General features: G+C 42.5%; 1 protein-coding gene across 2 annotated transcripts in view; it reads right to left on the reverse strand.

The window, feature by feature from the left end:
* Positions 1–21,190, reverse strand: part of RUNX1T1 (RUNX1 partner transcriptional co-repressor 1) — a 423,772-nt gene that overhangs the window by 186,375 nt on the left and 216,207 nt on the right. For both annotated transcript variants that reach the window (XM_030216468.1, XM_030216459.1), the window contains exon 3: positions 6,310–6,551. In XM_030216468.1, coding sequence (XP_030072328.1) covers positions 6,310–6,551 — 242 coding nt within the window. The remainder of the gene's footprint in view (positions 1–6,309; positions 6,552–21,190) is intronic.

Below are 21,190 nucleotides of genomic sequence, written 5' to 3' on the forward strand. Positions count from 1 at the left end.
AGTAGTAACTTTTCTAAAAGCATGACTTACACATGAATGCCCATTTACATGCGTAAACTAGCTCTTTACATATGTCATGTAAATACCATCTACCCTTTCTAAGATGACCTCCAGAATGTCATGTTTTCCTTCCTATGAGAAAGAATTGGAGCTGCAAGGCTGAAAAGGAATAAATATATTTGAGGTAGGTGTAATAAACCCCCCCACCTCAGGCTTAGATAGCTGGGGGCTGAGTAGAGGGTATCAATGGAGTACCTGTAGCAGTTCTTCTTCATGGTTTACCCAAATTCTTTTTTTTTAGAAGTCATAATGATTTTTTGACAGCCTTGAATTCTAATCTAATCTAATAAAAGGGAAAGGGAAATGGGACTTGATATAAAATTTGCTGAGTCACTAAGGGGGAGATTCTGTATATGGTGCCTAAAAAATCCACACGGAAAACATTTCCAACTAAGCGTATTCTATAAGTGGCTCCTAGACTTAGGCATGGTATATAGAATATACTTAGGCGATATCCCAGCGCCTAGAACTACACACCTCCATTTACACCAACAGGAATTGGTGGAGTGAAGGAGTGGCCTAGTGGTTAGGGTGGTGGACTTTGGTCCTGAGGAACTGAGTTCAATTCCCACTTCAAGCACAGGCAGCTCCTTGCGACTCTGGGCAAGTCACTTAATCCTCCATTGCCACATTGAGCCTGCCATGAGTGGGAAAGTGCGGGGTACAAATGTAACAAAAAAAATGTGGCATGAATCCCAGCATGTAAATTTAGACAAGAGGGCCATATTTTATAACTACACGCGTAAATTTTGGAATGCCCATTTCCTCGCCCATAACAATGCCCCTTTTTGCCTGTGCACATTAGAAGTTAGGCGCACTGCGTTACAGAATATGCTTCATGAGTTATGCATGTAAATTCTAATTACTGCCAAATAGTACTCATTATCGCTTAAGTGCTGTTATCAACACTGATTAGCTTGTTAAGCCAATTAAGTTACGCCAGAGCCGTAGCGAGGGGAGCTGACACCCGGGGCGGGTCGCCGCTGCGCACCTCCCCCCCGGAGCGCATACCCCCCCCCCCCGGAGTGCATACCTCCCCCCCCCATAGCGCATACCTGCGGCGAGGGACAGGCGGGAGGGCCGATCCACCCCGACTGCACGTTGCTGGAATGTGTCGGCTCCGCGCTGATTCACTGCTTTCTCTGTCCCAGAACAGGAAGTAACCTGTTCCGGGGCAGAGAGGGCAGTGCACCAGCGCGGAGCCAACACCTCCCAGCGGTGTGCACCCGGGGCGGACCACCCCCCTTCCTACGCCACTGAGTTACGCACATTGTTATAGAATATGCCTGGATTTTGGAGCAAATCTCTAGGCATGCTATTTAGAATCCAGGGATAAATCCTTATAAATGGGTACTAAGCCAGTGGTTCCAAAACCTGGTCCTGGAGGCACCCTAGCCAGTCAGTTTTTCAGAATATCCACAATGAATATTTATGAAAGAGATTTGCAGGCAGTAGAGGCAGTGCTTTCAAATCTCTCTCATGAATATTCAATGTGGATAACCTGAAAACCTGACTGACTGAGGTACCTCCAGGATCAGGATTGGGAACCACTGTCCTAAGCAACTTACAAAAAAATAAAAAGAATCTTACAACAATTTTTAAGGAGCTACCAGACATCTCCTAAAGAAATCATTTTGCAAATACTTCTTGGTAAAACCTAATTTTCAGCCACACTGAGGGTAATTCTATAAAATATGCATATAACATTAGAATAATGCCGTTATGCATATATATGTCAAAAAAATTGCTAAGTGCTATTTACAAACATTTTACAAAACATTTATTTTACATGTAGGCACACACATAGTTGGGACTCACATTTATGCCTATAGGAAGCCCAAACCTCCGAACAGTGAAGTATTAAATACTTGAAAGGTATTAATATGCAATTTTAATACACACAAAAAAAAATCATTTCCAGTGACAGGCAAGTGCTAGAACTAGAGGGTATAAACTGAGGTTGCAGGGTAGTAGATTTAAGAGTAATGCCAGGAAACACTTTTTCATAGAGAAGGTAGTGGATGCCTGGTGGAGACAAAAACAGTGACAGAATTTGAAAATGCATAGGATAAACCCAGAGGATCCCTAAATAGAAAGACTGTGGAATCAAAATAACTAAATGACCTCATAGTTGTTAATGAGTAATGATAGCAGAGTGGTGGTTAGGTGGCATCTGCAGTAGTTGGTAAGTAAGGCCAGTGCGGGGCAAACTTGTATCATCTATATCCCATAAATGGCAAAGACAGATTGGGATGTGGGCTGGAGTGGGCATTGGCAGCAACCTTATTAATTGGAAAGTAAGGTCTGTGGTCAGCAGTTGGAGATTATGGCCAGTGCTGCGTAGACTTCTACAATCGGAGTCCCGAAAATTGCAAAGACAGATCTGGATCAGGCATGCTTATTTTATATCGCACTCATATCATATGGTATGAATGTGAGTACTATGTATCTCAATGTGGGAGGGGAAGAAAGATATCTTATGGTTGAAATTTCTGAGCAAAAATATTAGCAATTATGTTGAATTGTTGGTTTAATCATATATTGATACTGAATGCTACCATTAAGTGGCCAAAATAATAAAACCACTCTTTAGACTATTGGCATACTGTTGTGGAAACTTAGCTTCTATGTGATCCAGAGTGGCAGCTGTGGCTCTGGCCACCTTACTGGACAGATTGGATGGACTGTGCAGATCTATATCTGCTGTCATGTACTATTCACTGGATTCCATTTGTGGCGCCCAGATTTGGGTGTGCTTCTGAAATGCGCACTCAACTTAATTAGCTAACAAGCTGTTAACCGTCAATAATTGGTTGCTAACAACCAATTATTGATGTTAATTAGCACCAATTAGGATTTGCACACACACACATCTGGCTGTATGCTATTCTATAACACTGAGTTCCTAGATTCCATAGCGGCCCTTTTACTAAAGGGTTGCCAAATGGGCTTGCCACGCAGCAATCCAGAAAGACTACCAGCAGTAGTTGCACACCCAGCACACGGAATTTCCAGCACTTGCGGAAATATTGCAAAAATATTTCTGAAGGGAACTACCTGGCGGTAATTTTGCAGCAACGCAAGCTGCCCGGTTATCATCAGGTTAGCGTGGGAACCCCTACTGCCACCTCAATGGGTGGTGGTAAGTGCTCCCTCCAAAATCCAAATACTGGCACATCAAGCTTGGAGTTTAGGTGTAGATTTGGATTTAGGTCTGACCTTTGATAATCATAGTTCATTGACTGTTAGTTTTTGTTTTTATTCTCTCCATCAGCTTTGTATGATTCACTGCTGTTTTCCTCCAAAAGATATGGCACAATTACTTATGATTGTGTCATATCTCATAAGTATTATTGTAAAACATTGTTACAGGGGTTACCAGCTAAATATATTAAAAGATGGCAATGTGTACAAAGAGGGAGAGAAGAAATAGAGGCTGGTCACACTGAAAGTAATCAAAATCAGAGACAACAAGTCACTGAAGAGGGCAAAGAAATCAAACACCAGAATAGCAAAAGGAGAGATTTACAAAATAATTCTTAGGGTAAGGTTCCTCTATTTTGCAGATTAATTAATGATTTATTGAAGTTTAGAAAAGCTGTGAAGACCATTCTGATTGCTAAATTTTCTTTCTTTTTCTTTTTATTTTTTATAAATCATGACTTCATGAATGCTCCACCCAACATCCACTGCTAAACATTCATACACCAGAGTTCATAAAATTTTGCATGTTCTTGTCATTGCATGGCAAGTTATAACCTTTTATAAATAACACCATTGATAATTTGACAGGTGCAGCCTTATTTTAGAAGGGACACAGAAGTCAGAATTGAGACATCCAGGCAGGACACCTTCAGTTTCAGTGGTATTTAAGAGCAATATCTGCTCACATAGAGGCTGTTCTAAATTACAGAGAAATAGATGTTTATGCATTGAATGCGGGCAGCATAAACGTGCATTTTAGAAAAAAATAAACAGAATATTGGCATATTCAATACTGACAACTGGTTATATGCTGGCACATAACCTGCTATGTCATAACATGGCAATATAACCTGTTATGTGCTGCAACATAACTGATTAACTTTCGGGCTCATTTTCGAAAGAGAAGGACGTCCATCTTTTGACATAAATTGGAAGGTGGACGTCCTTCTCCCAGAGACGACCAAATCGGTATAATCGAAACCCGATTTTGGACGCCTCCAACTGCAGTCCATCGCAAGGACGTCCAAATTTCAAGGTGGCATGTCGGAGTCGTAGCGAAGGCGGGACTAAGGCGTGCCTAACACTTGGACGTCTTTGACTCATAATAGAAAAAAGCAAGGACATCCCTGATGAACACTTGGACATTTTCACCCGGACATGTTTTTACTACAAATAAGGCACAAAACGGTGTCCGAAATGACCACATGACCACCGGAGAGAATCGGGGATGACCTCCTGTTACTCCCCCAGTGGTCACTAACCCCCTCCCACCCTACTACTACTACTACTTAACATTTCTAGAGCGCTACTCAAAAAACATCTTTCAAAATATTTCGTGCCAGCCTCTATGCCAGCCTCAGATGTCATACTCAGGTCCATGACAGTGCATGAAGATCTCAGGAGCAGTTTTAGTAGGTACTGCAGTGCACTTCAGACAGGCGGACCCAGGCCCATACCCCCCCTACCTGTTATATTTGTGGAGCAAACAGTGAGCTCTCCAAAACCCACCACAAACCCACTGTACCCATATATAGGTGCCCCCCTTCACCCATAAGGGCTATGGTAGTGGTGTACAGTTGTGGGTAGTGGGGGAGTTTGGGGGGCTCAACATACAAGGCAAGGGAGCTGTGTACCTGGGAGCATTTTATGAAGTCCACTGCAGTGCCCCCTAGGGTGCCCGGTTGGTGTCCTGGCATGTCAAGGGGAACAGTGTACTACAAATGCTGGCTCCTCTCGCAACTTGGACGTTTCTTTCGAAAATGCCCCTCCACGTGACCTTAGAAACCTAATGGTTATAATTCTGACAGTGACCCAGTGACTAGTTTGCTTGCTAATTTGGCATGTGTAGGGGGACAAAACCCACTGGGGGATTAAAGGGGAAAGGGGAATGCTGCTCTGATAGCAATTGTTTACCAAATCCTAAACATGCTTGGCAGAAGTGTAACTCCCAACCTCAGTCTTTTAGAACAGGCATTTAGTCCCCTTCTGAAATGAGGAATAAACATCTATCAACTTGACATGCCCTTGTTCCACCAAAAGACACCCAGACCACGCCCCCTTGCCATCTGCACACACTTGGGTTTAAAACATACACCCCGGCTTTATAAAATGGGGACTTACATAGTAACACAGGAAATGCTGGCAGAGAAAGACCTCCATGGTCCTTTCACACTGTCCAACAAGGTGGCCAGAGTTGAATCTCGCACTCTGCACAGATTTCACCTCTTCATGATGTTTATGCAAGATAATCATTGAAGTGCCGGTTTAAGCTCATATCAAATGCAAATAAGGTTTGTAAAACAAGGCTATTTCATATTAACTCATACAGGGGTAAGTTCTAATAATGGTAACTTTAAAAAAATCAGTGCCACCCCACTACACTTAAGTGGTATTCTATAAGCCATGCCTAAAGTTCAGTGCGGTTTATAGAATACATGTTTAAGTGGAAGGTCGTGTGTAAATTTAGGCGCAGCCATTTGCACCAATGAAAATGTGGTGCAAATGTCCGTGCCTAAATTTACAGGTAGAGCACTATTATTCTGTAATTGCATGCATAACTCAAAGACATGCCCCTATTCTGCCCTGTAATGCACATAACTCTCCCATTTCTGCTCCCCTTTTTGGAATGTATATAAATTTTAGGCATGCCTAACTTTACACATGTTGTTCCCAATTAAATCTAATTAGTGTCAACAACTAATTGGTTTGTTATTCAATTACATTGCACATGCAAATCAGGAGTGCACCTATATTTGCATGCACAATTTTTGGCAACCTTTACAGAATCAGGGGGACAATGTAGAACCTGTACATATCAGTGTTACACCACTAATAAAGCACAGGTACTTACCTGTAGCAGGTGTTGTCCAAGGACATTAGGCTTTATATTCGCAGAAGTGGGTTGACTTTTGCCCGGGCGACACGGGCCGGTGTCAACCCACTTCTGAGAATCTATAAGCCTGCTTTTCCTCAGAGAAATCAGACAACTTGAATGTAAAAAAATTGTTACGACAAAAATACACATATTGACAATTGCATTCTTACCACTAGTCCTAGCACTAGGGTGCGTACTCTTTCCCCAATCTCTGGTGAAATGTCATTCCCGAACTGCTGCAAAGTGGTGAGGAATCGCTTCAGTTTGCTTAGTTGCCTTGCACCACAGGCTGGTGGCAACTGCTGAGTGGCCAGAGATGAAGAAGAGGATGAGGAGGGCCCATTGCTAAAGCCATTAGGAGGAGAGGGAGCTCCATTCAACGCTGTTGGTGAATGGCTTGTGCCATTAGTTACTGTTAAATAAGACAAAGAAAAATATTTAGTCGAAGATGCCCAAGTTCATTTTTTCCATATTTTATCTCTAATCAGAGATAATGCATCTACACAGTTTACTTAGGGATCCTTTTACTAAGGTGCGCTGAAAAGTGGCCTGCGCTGATGTAGGTGCGTGTATTGGATGCACGCAGGTCCATTTTTCACTGCACCTGCAAAAAAGGCCTTTTTTTGCCGAAAATAGACGAGCGGTAAAATAAAAATTGGCGCACATCCATTTTGGGCCTGAGACATTACCGCCATCCACTGACTTAGCGGTAAGGTCGCACACATTAACTGGGTAGTAATCATCGGCTCACATACAATGCCGATTACCACCAGGTTAGCACCGCGTGCCATAAGAAAAAATATATTTTCTGGTGCACGTAGTGGACGTGCATAGAAAATGAAATTACCGCCTGGGCCTTGCGGTAGCCGGGCAGTAGTTCCAAATTGGCGCACATTGGACGTGCGTAGGTGCCTACTCGTCTTAGTAAAAGGGCCCCTAATTGTCTGCCTTCCCTAATATGTTTTGCATTTGTACTGGAATTGGTAACAGGCATATCCTTTGTATTTGGACCAGCAGTAGCTCTCAAACGCACATGATAACCACCTGCAATTATTTTAAGGAAATCTCTCATTTGAAAGGTGACTTTTGGCTATTGATACACATCATCATCCCATTAACAACTTACTGCAAAATGAAGCAATGGGTATAAGTTATACATGCAGATTGCAGGACTGCCCCTCATGGTATCTTTAAGAAGTTAAGTCTAGAAAATTTCTCACATAAGAAATGTAATTGCAGTCTAAAGAAAGTGGAAATTGCCCTGAAAATTCAAAAGGTTTAGGGACAAATATCTCAAGTGTTAATATCCAGCTAATTCTTTGCCTGAAAGCAAATGACAGGAACCACTCAAAAGCTGCACTCAACCAATAATGTATCCCTGGCTTAAACTACCCCTACATTATATTATTTCAATGTATTTATTTATAAGACTTATATACCACACTTCTCACAGTACTGAATAGCTTACAAAATAAACACAACAGCCAAATAGAGGACACAATGACAGAAACCAAAAAAAAACCTTAAAATATTTTTTTTAAATGTCAGCATTTTCAGTGCAAACGATTTGATTACAATCCTTCAGACGAAAATGTTCCACAAGGCAGATAGACCTTCACTTTTATATAGAATATGAAAAATCAGGCAGACCTAATTTTTCCAGGAAAAGAATTAGTATATTTTCATCCAACCTTTAGGAAAAGAATTCTAAATACCTGGTGCATCCACTGAGAAGGTTCTCACACAGGTAAATCTGTTTGCCAGCCTTCCCAACAGAAGGCACCAAAAAGGTATGCTGACTGCAGGCACAGACGGAACACATGGAGGTGTAAGGCTGCAAAGGTGATACTAAATAATCATAAGACATGCCATGTATCAAGTTAAATGCCAACATTGCTAGTTTAAGTCTAATACACAATTCTATAGGCAGCCAATGTAACTGTAACAGACATGGAGCAGTGTGTTCAAAGCCAAGTTCTTTTTAAAATTATCCATGCAGTTACATTTTGATTTAGTTGCAGAAACCTTAATAGTCAAAACTGGTAAGTCTACTAAAATAATACTGCAAAACTCAAAACATGACAAGATTATAGATTGGAATATAATATGAAAATCAGAAGGTTCCAATGAAATGATTCGGTCATCATAAAATACACATTTTATAAAACATCATTCTCACAAGAGAACTCACGTGTGAATTCATCAACTCTCACGTCACAGATCAGACACTACACCCAATTGAACAGAGTCAGGCCATATATCCTGGAAGCTTCTAGAAAAGATCTGCAGCTCAGTCATATGGGCATTAATCACCAATCCATGCTTGGTTAACCAATCAATTATTGTTTCAAAACAAGTAGCCATACTAGTGACATTATACCAATATTAAACCCATAATGTATGACTTTTATGGGCAAATCTGTAATGTGGGTGCCTGCGCTATATATCATGCCTAAAAACTTGGTGTTGAAAAAAATACACCTAGGCATATTCTATAAAGAATGCTTAAATTTAGGTATACTTTTTAGAATACGCCTACATTTCCATGCAGTTTATAGAATACTAGTAAAAAAGGCCCATTTCTGAAGGCAAGGAAACGGGCGCTAGCAAGGCAATCCCCCACCCTCCCTCGCTGTGTCGCTCTGTCCCCTCCCAGCCTCCCTGGCCTGCAACCCACCCAGTTCAAGCCCCCTCACACCCCTCCCACCGAGTTCCAGACTCTGCCCTCCCTCCATTTTCAACACCCCCCTCCGCGTTACGGACCCCTGTACCCCCCTTCTGCGACCCTGTTGACCCCCCTTCTCGCCGAAAACCATCCCCCGCTGCCGTCGAGTACCTGTGCTGATGGGGGACCCCAACCCCCGTCAGCTGAAGTCCTGTTCTGGCCTTCACGGAGTTGCTTCCTCAATGATCTTGTGTTCAAGTTTCTGTGCATGCGTCTGACGTCAGACGCACGTACAGGAGTTGGGGAGCACTTACTGTCACCCACTGAGGTGGCAATAAGGGCTCCCATGGTAACTGGGCAGTGTGCAGTACCTGCCCGACTATCGCTGAGTTTGCGTTGTGGTAATTCTAAAAATATTTTCCACCACATTGGAAATGGTGTGTGCTTGAGCCAGAATTACTGCCGACAGCCGCGTTGGGCCGGCAGCAGTTCTGGGTTGTCATGCGGCAACCAGGTGTATTCTGTAACAACGCGCGTAGATTTTTTAAAAATGCTGACCCGCCCATTCCACAGCCATGGCAATGAACCCTTTTCAATTATGTGACTTACAATTTATGCACATCATGTTGCTGAATATGCATAGGGCCCTGTTTACTAAGCCGCATTATAGGCACGTTAACATCTTTAACGCACATCAACCATGTATGTGCGTTAACCATTTACACACCTACAATATCCCTATAGGTGCCTACACGGATAGCACGCACACTAATTGTAGGCGCATTAAAAATGCTAACGCATCTTAGTAAACAGGGCCCTTAGACTGTTGTGTACATAAATTCTAATTAATGTCAATTAGTGTCAATAATTGCTTGTTAATTGGCAATTATTGTCACTGACTGACTTGCTAAGCTAATTAAGTTGTGTGTACAAATCCAGAATATGACCAGATTTTCACATGCACTTTAATTTGTGCGAAACAAAATCCATGAGTAAATGTTTAGAGTTCTAGCACTTACCCACAAAAGTGCTAGCAGGGGTTCCTCAGTGCTATTCTGGAAACACCTGCTTAACTTAGTGCTGATTTTTTTGGCACAATATATAGAATTCACCTCTATCCCCCGGATTCTATATATGGCATGCCAAGTAGTGCACGTTAAATTATACTTGTAGCCAATTTACGGACACTACTCAATTAGTTAATGAGCCTGTTAGTGTTGATAATTGACTGATAATGACCAACTATCAACATTAGTTGGCAATAATTGGAATTTACATACGCATCTTTTTAGGCGTGTTCTAAAAACAGGCACATGTAAATTCCAGCATGCATAAAACAAAACAAGAAAAACCTCTCATTCCTGATGTAATAAACTAATGCAATGTCAATTACCTCTATATTAAAAAAATTTGCACTGTATGGAGAATATAGCACTTACTGCTGCAGTAAATATGTAGTTGTTTACAGCATTGAGAGTAAAATGTCTCCCAGTGGGCACTGGCCTGAGCACTTACAGGAAGGGAGACATCCAAAAAATAAGTTGTCTGGATTCCACGTTCCGCAATCCCAAACCCCATTTGGTTCTCCCACTCTACAGAATTTCTTGGTCGGCCAAGTGTGGCCCATGGACAGGGACCCCACAAAGATTACCATCTGGTGGCTTCCCAAGCACTGTAAAATAAATCTCTAGTGGTCCATCTCCACCTAAATCTAAAGGTTGGAAGGCAGGACTGATGCCCACTGCTCAAGCCTCCAGCACTTGACTCCATATCCTTATTAGGTACAGTGAGTAGGCATCACGCCTATTGTCCACTGTGTAGGGGTGGTCTGGTGGATTGAGGGTCAGCTTAGCCCTCCAGAAAATATTTTTAGGGAGTGGGGTGTCCATTTGGACCACCAGGGAATATTTGTTTTAGGCGTTGGGTCGCCACTTGTGGCACTTCACCTTAAATAAAAGATCCCTGGTGACCCATTTCACTTCAGGTGACCTTTTTGCTCCTAATTGCATTGGGAGTAAGACTAGCATGGGAAAATCAAGAGTGAAATGCTGCATTAATGGGTAGCATAGATTATTGCATGGAGTCTAAGTTTGTACATGAACAAGTGGAGGAGTGGCCTGGTGGTTAGCGCACCGGTCTTGCAATCCAGAAGTGGCCGGTTCAAATCCTGCTGCTGTTCCTTGTGATCTTGGGCAAGTCACTTAATCCTCCATTGCCTCAGGTACAAACTTGTGAGCCCTCCTGGGACAGAGATATAACCAGAGTACCTGAATGTAACTCACCTTGAGCTACTACTGAAAAAGGTATGAGCAAAATCTAAATAGATAAATAGCCAAAAGAGAGGCACAGCAATGAGAGGAGTCTAGGCATGCCAGGGCCAATCAAATCTGTGCATGTTTACAGAATTCAGGGGAGTGTGCCTAGATTTAGGCACCGGCATTTACATCAGCTTTTCATGAGCATAAGTGGCTGCACCTAAATCTAGGTGCACCCACCTGGACTATATGCCAGGGGCGTAGCTAGGTGGGTGCAGGGGCCTCCATAGATTTGGCCATGCCCCCCCCCCCCGCTGCCAATCCCTTTGATCCCGCTGTCTTCGGGTACCTTTGCTGGCGGGGGTCCCCAATCCCCACCAGCCGAAGTCCTCTTCTCAGGCGTGGCCGCGTTGCTGATCTACTACTACTAATAGCATTTATATAGCGCTACCAGATGCATGCAGCGCTGAACACTTGACATAGAGAGACAGTCTCTATGTCTTCTGTTTCTGTGCAGGACGTCAGATTCACAGAAACAGAAGCCTGCCCTTGCAGATCAGCAATGCGGCCATGCCGGAGGACCTCGGCTGGCGGGGGTTGGGGACCCTCGCCAGCAAAGGTACCCGATGGCGGGGGAGGGTTGGCGGTGGTGGGAAGAGGGGGTCAAAAGGGTTGGCACCGGGGGGGGGGTCAAAGGTGGTGGTAGCACAGGGGGGGTCAAAAATGGCAGCGGAGGGTTAAAAATGGCGGGGTGGAATCGGCAGTGCTGGGGGGCTAAAATGTGCCCCCTCACCTCGGGCTCTGGACCCCCCTCCTGCCGAAGTCTGGCTACGCCCTTGCTATATGCTATTCTATAAACCACATCTGAATGTAGACGTGGCTTATAGAATACCGCTAGGTGCGTAAATCGGGTGCGCCTAGATTTTAGTTGCCATATATAGAATCCGGCCCTATATACATAAGACATTGTTAAAATCTTTAAATTTAAATCATTATGTAAAATTAGAATGTGACATTCTAATCATTATTGCCCATTTAATAGTTAAAACTCATTTTTATAAAAACTAATTTTTATGTGCTCATCTACTGCACAGGCAAATTGCAAAGGGCTTGGGATAATTCTTATTGGATATGACATTTGTCTGATGATGTCAGCTCTTAAAAGAAAGATTCTGAGTACTGCATTCTATTACAGGGTTTTATTTAATGTTTGAACAATTCATGTTTTTTAAATTTTATTTTAGCCAGCCACTATTATTCAGCCATCCATCTCTCCCTCTCACCCACCCAGTTTCTCACCTAACCTACTCCACCCTCTTCCTGAAGACAGTCATTGGAATGCTTTTGTGTTTCACTTATATATTCTGATATTTGCTTATTTCCGATCTGAAGAAGAAGGGTTACCTTGAAAAGCTAATCAAAAATATATTAAGCTAGTCCAATAAAAAAACACCATCTTATTTTCCTCTCTATGTTTTGATTTATTTCTATTTATTACTTTTAAAAGTAGACTAGCATGGCTACCACACCATTTTATTTAATTGATATTATGTATGTTTTATTGTTACCCGCTTTGGGATAAGGCAGGATATAAATGTAAAAATAAATAAATACATAGGTTTCAGTTTTCAACTGACACAGCAAATGACATGAACAACTCACCGCAAGTTTCAAAAGCACTGGAATTCAATTTGACTGCCTTCTGATCCCAGCAGTATATGTCAGAGTCTGAGGTTCATTATTCCAAGGGTCACTAAGCCTGTTTTAATGGAACTCTTGCACTGGACTATAGGATTATTCTTGCCCACTGTACAACAAACTGGCCAAGGATTAAGAAGTATCTGCTCAGAAAATGTTGCTTTTAAGATATTCCTACAAAAGGTTGTACCAGGTCTAGCTGTAGCTGTTCTGCCACATCAAGCAAACAAATTTTGATCACTTCATGCTATGAAATTTTTCTTTGTTTCTATGCATTACAGCACTTTTCAAGTTTATTTTGTATGCATTTGAACGTTTTAATACATACAGATCAGATCTGCACATGTTAATCCATAGATTAAAATACGTTCCATTGATTTTGCATGCACTACAATTTTTAAGGCACATTATCGAACCAAATCAACATTAACAAATGTACATTCCTAGTCTTTACTTGTCAAATGATGGCTGGCATACTGCCCCTGGATATGTGCTGCCTCAAGCATGTTCTTAATTTGCTGATGCCTATAGCCAGCCATGGGTAGGAAAAAGTTTTGCTAAGGGAAGGGAAATGGGACTTGATATACTGCCTTTCTGAGGTTTTTGCAACTACATCCAAAGTGGCTTACATATATTCAGGTACTTATTTTGTACCAGGGGCAATGGAGGGTTAAGTGACTTGCCCAGAGTCACAAGGAGCTGTAGTGGGAATTCAACTCAGCTCCCCAGGATCAAATTCCACTGCACTAACCACTAGGCTACTCTTCCACTCCTAAAAGAACTTTATGTGGTCGGGGCTAGTGCTGGGCAGACATATACAGTCTGTGCCGGGGCTGGTGGGTGAGAGGCAGGGATAGTGCTGGGCAGACTTATACGGTCTGTGCCAGAGCCGGTGGTGGGAGGCGGGGCTGGTGGTTGGGAGGTGGGGATAGTACTGGGCGAACTTATACGGTCTGTGCCCTGAAAAAGACAGGTACAAATCAAGTTAAGGTATACACAAAAACTAGCACATATGAGTTTATCTTGTTGGGCAGACTGGATGGACCATGCAGGTCTTTTTCTGCCATCATCTACTATGTTACTATATTACTATGATATTCAAAATGACTTAACTGGCCAGACACAGCTGCTGACCGGTGAAATCACTTGTTCAGTACTATCTGCTAATTTTCTAAATGTAAACTTGTTATTTTGGGGGGTGTTATGAGGGTAAAGTCAGCACTTGGGGGGCCCTTTTACTAAGGGGTGCCAAAAAGTGTCCTGTGCTGTTTTAGGTGCGTGTTTTGGATGCGCATCCAAAACACGCACCCAAATCAGCGTGCCTGGAAAAAAAGGCATTTCCTACCTCGTGTTTTGGGCACCCGTCAAAAATGGAATTACCACCTGGGGTATGCTGTAGCTGGGCGGCAGTGACAAATCGACGCACATTGGACGCACATAAGCAACTGTGCGCCTTTGTAAAAGGGCCCCTTGGTTGGTTAAGTGCCAATATTCAGCTTTAACCAGCCAGGGAATCGCATAACTGGGATATAATAAAACGCAGTCATAAGTACATAAGTAATGCCACACTGGGAAAGAACAAGGGTCCATCGAGCCCAGCATCCTGTCCACGACAGCGGCCAATCCAGGCCAAGGGCACCTGGCGAGCTTCCCAAACGTATAAACATTCTATACATGTTATTCCTGGAATTGTGGATTTTTCCCAAGTCCATTTAGTATTGATTTATGGACTGTCTTTATGCAGCAACCCATGGCCATTTAAGTTCTGAATATCGACTCAGCCGGTATCACATAAACCAGATATTCATTGCTTAAGCCTGGACATGGCCTGGCATTGAATATTTATTTACAGTGCTTGATATACGCAATGTATGCATCGATGGTATCTATGCAGTATACAACAATAACAATAATTAAATTAATTTAAAAAACAAAATAAAATAAAGAGGGGAGAGAGTGGATGGGTAAAGAAAGGAGGTAAGAGAATAATAGGCCTCAAGAGGGGGAGAGATTTAAAGCCTCACGAAAAAAGAAGGTTTGAGAGAAGATCTGAATTTGCGAAGGGAGGGTTCAGACTTGAGCAAGGAGAGAAGAGAGTTTGGGGCCTAAATAGCTGAAGGCTGTTTTGCAGGAAATGATGAGATGAAGAGAAAAGAGAGAAGGAAGTGCTAACGGAATGTTAATGGAGTGAAGTGTTCGCCCGGGAGAATAGGGAATTAAGGGCCTCTTTTATCAAGCTGCGCTAGTGGCTTCCGGTGCGATAATGCCGACAAAGTCCATTCATTTTGAAAGGGCTCTGTTGGCATTGCTGCAAGGGAACCGCTAGCATAGTTTGATAAAAGAGGCTTTCAGAGATTATTGATATAGGCTGGTACAGATGGATAACGGCCCTGAAGACCAGGTCAAGAATTTTGTACTTATTTCAGTAAGAAATGGGAAGCCAGTGTTTAGAGAACAGAAGAGGTATAACATGGTCAAAACAATTAGCACAGTGAAGGAGTTTAACAGTAGCAGACTGAACCAGTTGGAGGTGATTGATGGATTGGAGAGGAAGCCCAGCATATAGGGACCCTTTTAAAAAGTGCGTAGGCACCTAAGTATTCCCAACGCATGTCAATTTGGAGTTACCACCTGGCTACTGCCTGGCCCAGGTGATAATTTCATTTTTTACGCGCATCTGCTAAGCGCAGGAAAATAATTTTTATTTTCCTGCACGTGGCAGAAACCGGGCGGTAATCATCATTCTACGCGTTTAGATGATTACTGCATTGTTACCACGTGAGACCTTACCGTTAAGTCAATGGGTGGCGGTAAGGTCTCAGACCCAAAATGGATGCGCGCCAATTTTTATTTTGCCGCATGTCCATTTTGGGCAAAAAATTTTTAAAGGCCTTTATTACAGGCGCTCTGAAAAATGGATCTGCATGCACCCAAAACACACACCTACACTAGCACAGCCCATTTTTCAGCACACCTTAATCAAAGGACCCCATAGTGAGTTGCGGTAATCAAGATGAGTAATGACAAGGACTAGTAGAAGAGAATGAACCAGGTGAGATGGTAGAAAATGGAGAGAACAGACACAGTGTAAAGCAAAAAAGGCTGAGCGGATGAAGGAATTAATCTGAGGTTTAAAAGTGAGTTGGCTGTCAAAAATGAATATCCAGGAATATACCGGTGGCGGTCAACAAAATGCTCACTTCCACTGGCCAAATATTTAAAAATTTTGAAATAAAAACATAGGGATAAAGATAATTTATTTCTGAACAGTTCCCACTGGGTTCCTTTCTGTTTTGTCAGTGCATATAAAATATATTTATATCTTTTGTTTCATTCTTGTTGTTTAGCTGGTAGGCAATCCCTTTCCATAATACCAAAGTAAGCTCAACTTGTAAATTGAGAAGATCAGAATTGTCTACTAATGTCCAAATCAAAAATGTACTCCCTGTAACTTATTTTTTTTTACTTGTAAGGTTTTTTTTTTTTTTTCTCCTTTGAACTTTCAACTCAATAAAAGCCAGAGGTTGGGCCACTTTTCCCTCCAAGCTGAGCAGGTGTCCTCCAATTGCATTGCTACCAGTAGGGGTGGTATTTCCATATTGTGTTTTCAATCTCTAGGGACAGACAGGTTCCCTGAACTTCTGCAGAATTTGCCTGTTCCTCACTATTGAAAATGTGATAGTGAAACAGTACCTCCCCCCTCCCATTGGGAGGGCTGTAGATGGAGGACTCCCACTTAGCTTAGAAAGAACAATGGGTTGGGCTCTGGCATCATTAACATTCCATTCATAACTGTCTGGGGAGATCTCCTGCTATTTATATCTACTCCTAACTGATTTTAGTACAGTCATTGCACTGACCATCCTCATCCACGTGCTGTGCACAATAGCTACAGCAGCAGGAACTCTGAAGACATAGGACCTATATCTACCCATTAGGAGACTATTTTTAGGCACCAAGAAACTACCTCTTGTGAAATACCATCCAGCATAAAAGTATGTAACTTGTGATCATGGTGCATATTTCCGTATGTAGCATGCATGGGCAGATATTGATTTTAAATAATATATGTCACAAGCATATCTGCAAAATGTAAGCATACTCATTTATACCAGTTCTAGGGCTTAAATGTCTTAAATTTAAGGTGCATTTTTGACCTCTTACACTAGCTAGTATTTATGACTGCCTCTGGAAAAACATGACTAAAGTCACCAGAAACAAAAAATGAGGTTTTAATGAATTCTATTAAAGCAAACAGTCCAAACCTCATCCTTTTATGTGAATAATAAAAAGCAGTGTCGTAGCTATGGGGTAGGGGGGCATGGGATCCTGGGCCTCCCAAATTGACTCTGGGGCCCCTGGTTTGGCTGGAGGGGGTCCCCAACCCCCCCATTTGTCCAGCGCTGGTCTCCGGCTCTCTGCCGCATTGCCTGCCCTGCTCTTCTCCTCACGTCACGTGCATGTTCATTTTAGCGAAGTGTCACACATGCTCAGTTTCACTAAAATAAGCATGCACGCAATGTGAGGGGAAGAGCAGGGCAGGCAATGTGGCGGAGACCAGCGCTGGACAAATGCTTCAGCTGGTAGGGGTTAGGGACCCCCGCCAGCCAAGATATGTGAGGTAGCGGAGGGAAGCAGCAGGGAGGTGGGCCAAAATGTGCCCCCTCCCCACTTTGGGCACTGGACCCCCCTCACATTGAGGTCTGGCTACACCACTGATAAAAAGGTTACAGAAGTTCAAACATGTTCCTGCTTAAAATCATTGTTAAGAAATCGAACATTAAAGTTCAGAATAGATCCACTCCTTTAGTCATGTATTTCCAAAGATGGTTACATTTTAGAAAAGTAAACATCTACTTCTTTTAACAGATGAACTTTGACTGCCTTAAACTAGGTGCCCAGTTCTAAAATTATCCTCTTAATGTCACCATGGTGTGGTCACTAAGGGCTGTGGACTTTGTCTTTGCGTCATTTACAGCTCTAGCCAACTCTGGGGTCCTTTTACAAAGGCACACTAAAAAATGGCTTGTGGTAGTGTAGGCGCGGGTTTTGGGCACGCGCCGATCTATTTTTTAGCACGCCTGTAAAAAAGGCCTTTTTAAAAAAAATTTTGTCAAAAATGGACGTATAGCAAAATGAAAATTGCCACGCATCCATTTTGGGTCTGAGACCTTACTGCCAGCCATTGACCTAGCAGTAAAGTCTCACACGATAACTGGGTGATAATGACCTATGCGTGCCAAATGCCACTTGGCATGCGTCCATTACACGTGCCTGAAAAGAAAAAATATTTTTCAGATGCACGTATCGGACGCGCGCCAAAAATGAAATTACTGCAAGAGCCACACAGTAGTCGGGCGGTAACTCCATTTTGGCGTGCGTTGGGCGCGCATAGATGCTTACACGGCTTAGTAAAAGGACCTCTCAGTGAACAAATACCTGGACTGGTTATCAAACTGAGATCCCTTTGTGTAACATTATGCAGCATCTCCACTGAGGTGCCAGGTCAACTCAATCCTGAAACATTTTACTGTATTATTTCACCAGTACTGTAGGACATTTTATGGAAAAACTGACTGTATTCTTGGATAAGATATTTGTGTTTTGGTCACTGCACTGAGACTTCTTTTGTGGCCTTAGTGAACAAAATAAGGCAGTGATATTGCTTCTCCTCATCTTAGCACCACTCTTGACCTGAATTATGATTTTCTGTTCCACTGACTGATTAATCTGGGAATTGGGGCTCAGTTCTCAGGTGGTTTAAACCCTACTTGGAAGATAGATCTTTCCAGATAATCTGGAAAGATCTATCTTCAAATATCTGTTTCCTCATCTCTGGGATGCCCCAGGGATTTATCCTGGCACCTGTTCTTTAACCTTTTCATCACCCCACTTTTTATATTTATTCAGAGTTTTGGTGTCATTTAGTATTTCATGTTGGTGATATCTAGATCTTAGCCTACTTCAGCCCAGGGATTTTACATCTTAATTGTGCTAACTCTTCCCTTGACGTCACTACTCTCAGATAAGCACAAATTGAAGTTTAATCCACAAGCATGAGATGCTATATAGCTCTCTATATATATTACAAAAACAACAACAACAACAACAACAACAACCTAAGCTCCTATTATTGCTCCAGTAATTTGGGGTACTGATATCACATTCAAAGACTATGTAATCATTGTTGGTGTTCACTTGAATTCATACCTTTCTTTTGGTAGGCAGAATTCTCCTCTGGTGCTCTCCTTTTTTTCCCTTACATCAGATTTGTGCTATAAACTATGTTATTGGATTAGAAGATATTTTAGGGTCTTTTTACTAAGCTGCAGGAAAAAGGGCCCAGCAGTAGCGACAAGGGCTATTTTTACCACACACCAGGGCCCTATTTACCGAAGTGGGTAAAATGCACCCCCCCCCCAAAAAAAAAATGGCCACACAGTAAGATAACCCTTAAAACATGGTCATGTGGTGGAGTAGCACTTACCGCCTCTCATTGAGGTGGCAGTAAAGGCTTCCACGGTAACCCAGGGGTAACAGGGCAGTGCACCGGGTTAGCGCCGTGCTAAAGAAAAAATATTCCGGAGCACCAGAAATGGAGCACGCTTCAGCCAGAACTACTGCCAGCGGCTGCGTTGGACCAGCGGTAGTTCTGGTTTAGCAAGCGGTAAGCCCGCATTGGGCTTACTGACGCTTTGTAAAAGACCACCCTAGTGTGTAACCATCTGGTCTACTGCAGTTCTCTTTACCGTAATTTGAGACCGGCCTCTGTTAGGAGATTGTAGACTAATCTGACTATTCAGTGTATGAAGACTTCTCTCTAAAGCTACCAGATAAGATCATGTCACACTGAATTCCAGTTCTCTCTGGAATGCATTTGAACTGTACTCTTACGGGTCCTTTTACTAAGGTGTGCTGAAAAATGGCCTGTGCTGGTGTAGACGTGTGTATTGGACATGAGTAGGTCCATTTTTCAGCGCACCTGCAAAAAAGGCCTTTTGGGAGGGGGGAAATGAATGTGCGGCAAAATAATAATTTGTGCGCATCCATTTTGGTCCTGAAACCTTCCTGCAAACCATTGACTTAGGGGTAAGTTTTCATGCATTAACTGGGAGGTAATGGCCTATGTCCATAGAATGACGATTACCGCCTGTTTTCCCCTGCACGCCGTGAAATAAAAAAATTTTTCCAGCACACGTAATGGACGCACATACAAAATGAAATTACCACCCGGGCCACGCGGTAGCTGGGCAGTAACTCTGAACTGACGCGCATTGGGCATGTGTAGGTACCTACATGGCTTAGTAAAATGGCCCTTTAATGTGCCATACCTTTGGTATTAGTTCTCCATTGTATTTTTCCTCCCTTTTACTTTATACCTCCTCATGACCACTGGGATACTAAGAAAAATCTACTTTGACACGCAGAACATGCCATAGTCCATTTTGAGATCACAAATCATTCAGGGAGAGGGGGTAAGTCTATATATGGTGCCAAAAAAAACCACTATTCTATAAGCTGTACTTAAAGTTAGGAACAGTTTATAGAACAGCGCTTATGCCCGGAAATCATGCCTATCCTTAGGCATGGTCATTTGCACCAGTGAAATGTAGTGCAAATGTATGCACCCATTAGGCACATATCCCTCCTCGTTTAATGTGAGCAAGTGCAAAGTGATGCATGTGGGAAAGAAGAACCCGAATTATAGCTATGTCATTGCAAGGTTTTATGTTAGGAGTCACAGATCAAGAAAAGGATCTAGGTGTCGCCGTTGATGATACGCTGAAACCTTCTGCTCAGTGTGCTGCTTCGGCTAAGAAAGCAAATAGAATATTAGGTATTATTAGGAAAGGAATGGAAAACAAAAATGAGGATGGTATAATGCCCTTGTATCGCTCCATGGTGCGACTGCACCTCGAATATTGTGTTCAATTCTGGTTGCCGCATCTCAAAAAAAGATATAGTGCAATTAGCAAAGGTGCAGAGAAAGGCGACGAAAATGATAAAGGGGATGGGACGACTTCTCTATGAGGAAAGGCTAAAGCAGCTAGGGCTCTTCAGCTTGGAGAAAAAGTGGCTGAGGGGAGATATGATAGAGGTCTATAAAATAATGAGTGGAGTTGAACGGGTAGATGTGACATGTCTGTTTACACTTTCCAAAAATACTAGGACTAGGGGGCATGCGATGAAGCTACAATGTAGTAAATTTAAAACGAATCAAAGAAAATGTTTCTTCACTCAACGTGTAATTAAACTCTGGAATTCATTGCCAGAGAATGTGGTAAAGGCGGTTAGCTTAGCAGAGTTTAAAAAAGGTTTGGACGGCTTCCTAAAGGAAAAGTCCATAGACCATTATTAAATGGATTTGGGGAAAATCCACTATTTCTGGGATAAGCAGTATAAAATATTTAAGGCTAAAAAATGCAGGATCAT

This window comes from Microcaecilia unicolor, chromosome 1 (assembly GCF_901765095.1).
Source record: "Microcaecilia unicolor chromosome 1, aMicUni1.1, whole genome shotgun sequence".
Classification (NCBI taxonomy): Eukaryota; Metazoa; Chordata; class Amphibia; order Gymnophiona; family Siphonopidae; genus Microcaecilia; species Microcaecilia unicolor.